The 5,842-nt window shown below is 39.7% G+C and overlaps 1 protein-coding gene across 1 annotated transcript; it reads left to right on the top strand.

The window, feature by feature from the left end:
• The first annotated feature begins 1,025 nt into the window (after window positions 1-1,025).
• Window positions 1,026-5,416, top strand: LOC122076825 (putative RNA-binding protein YlmH). Its single transcript, XM_042642405.1, has 8 exons — window positions 1,026-1,798; window positions 1,890-1,999; window positions 2,300-2,431; window positions 2,564-2,637; window positions 2,716-2,821; window positions 4,071-4,139; window positions 4,875-4,939; window positions 5,054-5,416. The coding sequence occupies exons 1-8, from the start codon at window positions 1,648-1,650 to the stop codon at window positions 5,241-5,243; spliced, it is 897 nt and encodes a 298-aa protein (XP_042498339.1). The 5' UTR covers window positions 1,026-1,647; the 3' UTR covers window positions 5,244-5,416.
• The last annotated feature ends 426 nt before the right edge of the window (window positions 5,417-5,842 follow it).

The raw sequence follows: 5,842 nt of genomic DNA, 5'->3' as shown, positions 1-5,842 counted from the left end.
TAGGAAAAACAGAGACAACGAGCGTGCGAGAGAGAGAGAGTGAGAGAGCAGAGAGGGACAGAGAAAGAGAGTGAGAGAGAGAAAGAGAGAGAGAGAGAGAGAGAGAGAGAGAGAGAGAGAGAGAGAGAGAGAGAGCAGCAGCAGCAGCAGCAGCAACAACAACAACAACAACAACAACAACAATAGGGACGATGGTTGTCTGCTTTGTGCGGCTTGAGACGATGGAATCGCTAGCCCTTTTTGTGACTTCCAACTGAGCCTCGATGGTACGGACTCTCAGTTTGTTATCTTTTGGGAAATTTACGTCAACCTCCTATTGTGTTTATCCTTATTACATTCACCCTTTGAGTTTCGTTTATTACAAATAAACCCATCCAACATAACAGCATAATAAACTTTTGAAGGTCAATCCATTAAGTGGAGTCATTTTTTTAACTTGACTCCCATTTTGCCCTTAGCTTCAACCTACCAACGAACAAGAGATTTAGAAAAACCCTCCTTTGAAACCAAGGAAAGAATTGTGGCGAAGGCTTCTCGTCAGCTCTTAGGCAACCTATCATCTCTAAACCAACGAAGGTTCCTACATACTCATAAATATGTGATCCTCATGTGACTACAATATCTTGCACTCATTCGTGTGGTTCTCTTGACTTGGGCGCCCACCCTACCCTACCCTACCCTACCCTACCCTACCCTTTCCTTTGGCTACTCTATATATGAATGCAAACCACCTCCCCTCATCAACTTATGCTCTTGTACAACTTAGGCTAGGTAGGTAGGAAGGCGTTGCCAGCAAGACTCTCTTCACCCTACTCTACCCTTTCCTTTGGCTACTCTATATATGAATGCAAACCACCTTCCCTCATCAAATTCTGCTCTTGTACAACTTAAGCTAGGTAGGTAGGAAGGCGTCGCCAGCAAGACTCTCTTCACCCTACCCTACCCCACCCTTTCCTTCGGCTACTCTATATATGAATGCAAACCACCTCCCCTCATCAAATTCTGCCCTTGTACAACTTAGGCTAGGTAGGTAGGACGGCGTCGCCAGCAAGACTCTCTTCACCCCCCCTTTCTTCTCTAGCCCTTTTTTTCTCCTATGAACAACCAAGGAAGCTGCCCACTAGATACCAAAGAAAACTCCTACCCAGCGTCAGCAACTCCATCACTCCGCAAACAGAAGCTGTGGATCATCATAATTATAATCATACTTTCCCCTTCCTCTCAACCTCACCAATGGCATCTTCTTCACTCTCTTCTTCTTCGTTACTTACTTCCCCCTCCATCATTGGCATTACAAGATCTGCACTTCTACCCCTCTTCACGTCGTAACCTTCGCTGGGATTATTGCTTTATTCTTCCCCATCGTTTCTTTTATTTACCTTCTTATCTTCTTCGGCACAGTGTTATGTTCGATGGGTTTATTTGTAATAAGCGAAACTCGAGAGGTAGATATAATAAGGTCAAATGCGAGGGATGAGGATGTGGATTTCCCTAATCTTTTTAAATCAATGGATGGTCAAGATTCATCTAGAACCAGATCAACGGTTCAGATGGAATTGAGTGAGTATACTGCTACAAATTTTCAGTCTTTGTATCCGTATCTCATTAGTTCTTTGTCTGCTTGGCCTGCAACCCAGGCAGAGAATAATGGCAGCAAACAGCTTTGCAGCTCCGGCGATTCTCAGGAAAGCAATAAGGGTAGTTGCAGACCTTCGACCCTTCCACAGTCACAAGCTCTCTCATTATGGAATAAGAAATCGCTCTGTTCCTCCCGTAACAACTCCTTGGAATTCTTCAGGTATGTAATCTCTGATGCTTGCAAAAGAAATAACTATTGAAGAAAGAAAGAAAAATAATATTTTTCTATGTTGAATTCGAAATATTTGCAGGCATATGTAGTGTGATCAGTGCTAAAAAGTGGGATGACAGTACTGATACTTTGGTTAAAGGAGTGGGGGATAAGAATGCAATAGAGGCTGTGAAGCATACTCTTGAAATGGTATTTGCATATCTAAGTGGTAAATATTCGATTCTGTCGTTTCTCTTTTGAACAAAATCTTTCTCTTGTTATTTTAAATGGTGTTTAATCCTCCACAAAGAAATTCCCTGGGTCAGCCCTTGGTCATAAATTTAGTCTGTCTTTTTAATTGGAAGCAGTCAATGGAAGGTTGCTTTAATCAATACTTTTGAAGATTGAAGCAGCAGTAAGTTCTGACTGGGGCTGACCCTGAAATTTTCTCCTCATTTATATGGTACTTTTTGAGATGATTCTTAATCTGGGCTTTTCTCAATTCACAAGGCAAGACGGGCATCGTCCAGAAGAGAAGTTCTTCACACAGATTTTCTTACCCCACCCATTCTAAAGGAATCAATGCTTGCATTGGAGAAATTGGCTGATGTTAAAGCAGTAGCCCAGGGAGGATATCCACAGGTTGGTATAATTACTGCTGGTTCATTTTATCCAAAGCTCTAAAAGTACATTCTTACTTTTATTTATTATCATTGTTAATTACTTTTGGTGATAATGCATTCATTCATTTTATTTCCCATTGGTATTTCCTAGGCTGAACGTTGTCGGCTTTCGGTTGGACACTTTGAAGTAATGACCACCGATCCAGATATTGTTGCTGCATTAAGGTCTGCAATGCATATTTTGAACTTTTATTTGGTTCAGTTAGCTCTTGTCTCCAATGGCTTAAGGGTTCTCCCTTCCAGTATCACAGGAAATTTTGGGTTTCAACCTTGTTCTCATGGTGACTTCCTTGGCGCAATTCTTGGTACAGGGATTGTAAGGGAGAAGCTTGGAGATATTCTCTTACAGGTTACATTTTCAATTGATTAGTCAGATTATGAATATTTTGGATATGATAAAATTAGTATGGGAAAAAATATTGTTTGAAAATCAATCTTGGTGGTGTGAGTGAATGTGACTTCATTCATTGTCACCTCAAAAGATATTAGGTGTACTTGTTCAACCTGGCTATATCATGGTGAGGTTCTCACAATTTTCATGCCTAAACTTTTGGAATATGATTATCATGACAAGCATAGCCTAAACTATAGATTTACTTATTACTGTTGTGAATATTATTAAAATTGTCGAAACACAACCCCAATAACGATCCAGAAGGTAATGGAAAAACAATAACAAACAAACGATGCACACAGGTTTACGAGGTTCGGCAAAATTGCCTACGTCCTCGGTGAGGTGAGATTCTGCTTCACTATCAATGGAGAATGTTTATAAAGCTTTTCCTCACACCTCTCAGAATTGCTTGTAGAGAAAGTAAATCTCGCTACAAATATATAGGCAAAAAACCTTAATCCGGAAAGTACAAAACTGCCCTCAAATAAAAAATTCGAGTGAGGGGCCGTTCTGTCCTGTCGGAGCATCTACACCGGTACTCCCTGGATTAAACTGCGACAGAATACAAGACATCATACACCAACAAAAATCTATAAGAAAATTAGGATCTCTGGTTCACATGCAACAGAGGCAGGAAAATCCCTCATTCTCTGGGAACACTTGAAATGTTGGCTGGTCCAAGATTGCATTATATCTGATGACATTTTTTTTTTTTGGGGAGGGCGGGAGGGGTGGATTTGGGAAGGGGGATATATATAATTAGATTTGAAATAGTACCAAAGTCTGAGATAACCAGAGACAAAGACGAGATGGAGAGAATCAAGGTGGAAGAGAAGCTGGACAATAGAGGAATTACCTCCCTATCGTGAACAGCAGTTTATATAGATTACTGAACTGACTCTTGGTTGCAGCCTACTAAGAGTCAAAGACAAAATAAAATAGAAATAAAAGTCTTACCTAGCCTAGCAAGTCTAATTACAATAGGAAAGATAATTAACCATTAACCAAAGTACTTAGGATGATCCCATGGTACAGAGGTCCATGGACCCCCAAAACGAGGCACTTTCTAGCAAGATTCACTTTCTTGGTTTCTTCACCCTCCATGCAGCATTTTCTAATATAAAGTCCATGATACTCTGTTTGTAACCTTCAGAATTATCCTTGATGAGGTGTTTTTGGTTGATCCTTTGTTCATGTTTTCCAGGGCGAGAAGGGGGCTCAGGTTCTTATAGTTCCAGAACTTGTTGAGTTTCTTGTTATGACATTGGACAAGGTAGAGTGTTTTTTTTCCCATTATATTGCTAGCATAAATATTTTACATTTCTATGGAAAATAATGCTGAAGAACTATTGTCAACTTTTATTAGTAGATTGTTGAAACTAAAATAATTTTTGTTTAGTGGATTGAATTAGACCCAATTACTATACATTCTTAGTGTGTTTGTAGCTGAGTTGTGATTTTGGATAACATGAAACAGACAATCCCAGCTGTTTATTTTATATTTTCCAAGATATGTTTCTGAATTAGTCTATTCATGAAACTGTGAAATATGATAAGAATGCACTTAGTTGATATATGACCGCCGGGGGGGGGGGGGGAGTGATTTTAGTGGCACATTCTTTCTAATTGAAAACAGGATATTGATTGCGCACAAGTTGTATAAGTATTTCCGTATTGGCATGTTGGTTTGCTTGTAATGAATATTGATATTAGTAAATTTTAAGAATTGAAGTGTCCTCGGGTAAGTAGTACAGAAGTGATCTTTGGAGCTGACATCGCCAGTTATTGTCATCATTTACCATGAATTTGAAGATCGATTTGAAGAACTCTTAAGGATATGAAACTTCAAATGATATGACAATTCTTTGTAAAGAAAAGGGGGGGGGTGAATCTTCACTTATGATGAATTCTTTGTGGAAACTTATTTCTGAGAACTGCTAGGCTCATGTTTAAGTAGAATAGAATGTATCTGTATAATTGTCATTTGTAATTCATCTTCTTTGTGTAGGTTGGCAATGTCCCAGTCTCTTGTGCAAAGATACCCTTGCTTGCTTTAGAATATGAGCCACCAAGGTTAATCCATTATCTGACTAACTCTGGTTAATAATATATCGTTGATTTAGTTTTTCATCTCATATATTTTACCCTGTTCTGCTAAAAACTGCTCATTGTTGCTTGCCTTTGCAGGACTAAATCATTTAAAGCCATTGAAGCATCTTTGAGGGTTGATGCACTTGCTAGTGCTGGGTTTAAGATTTCACGTTCAAAACTAGTTGATCTGATCAGGTATTACCCTTTCCACTGTGATGGCATTCTTTTTTCCTTTGGTTGGATCATTGTTCCATTTGGCCCTGCCCACCCACCCCACCAAAAATAAAAAAAGAAATAAGGTTGGATTTTAGTTGGTGTCACTTGCATTCTGCTTTCATATAGATGATCTATAACACTGATATGGTTCAAAACCTGATACTGGACTCAGATTCTGATGCAATGTCTGGGATTTTGAACCTGGTGGCCTTTTCTCCTCTTAACCTCTTTGGAAAATTTTCTCCTCCCATCCCGGCTTAGATTTTTTCCTTATGCTTCCCAAGACAATAGCTCTATGTTTATAGGGCCCTGCATAAAGGAAAACTTGTGACACCCTTTAGGTAAGGAGATCATTGGGGATTCTCTTTTTGGTGAATAAGTATTCATTACCAAAGAAGAGAAACAACAGGGAAACCCCCAAAAAAGGGGGACAGAGAAGAAAGAAAGAAACAACCTACAATACATAGGGCTAACACACCCCGCTAGGGTGGGGGGGGGGTGATGTAGATCCCCACTTTGGGAGGATCTATCATAGGAAGAAAGGCCCAGCGAAAAGAGGACCAGCCAAAATGGGCCCACCGACCTCACTTAAGTCCACCTGAGTAGCTAAGTTATTAGTTAGAAATAAAGGGCCCATTTGGCCCATCGGTTATTGCATTAAGTAATTAA

This window comes from Macadamia integrifolia, chromosome 1, assembly GCF_013358625.1.
Source record: "Macadamia integrifolia cultivar HAES 741 chromosome 1, SCU_Mint_v3, whole genome shotgun sequence".
NCBI classification, from domain to species: domain Eukaryota; kingdom Viridiplantae; phylum Streptophyta; class Magnoliopsida; order Proteales; family Proteaceae; genus Macadamia; species Macadamia integrifolia.
Note: the sequence above shows the minus strand (reverse complement) of the source record. Positions and strands in the feature narration are given on the sequence as shown.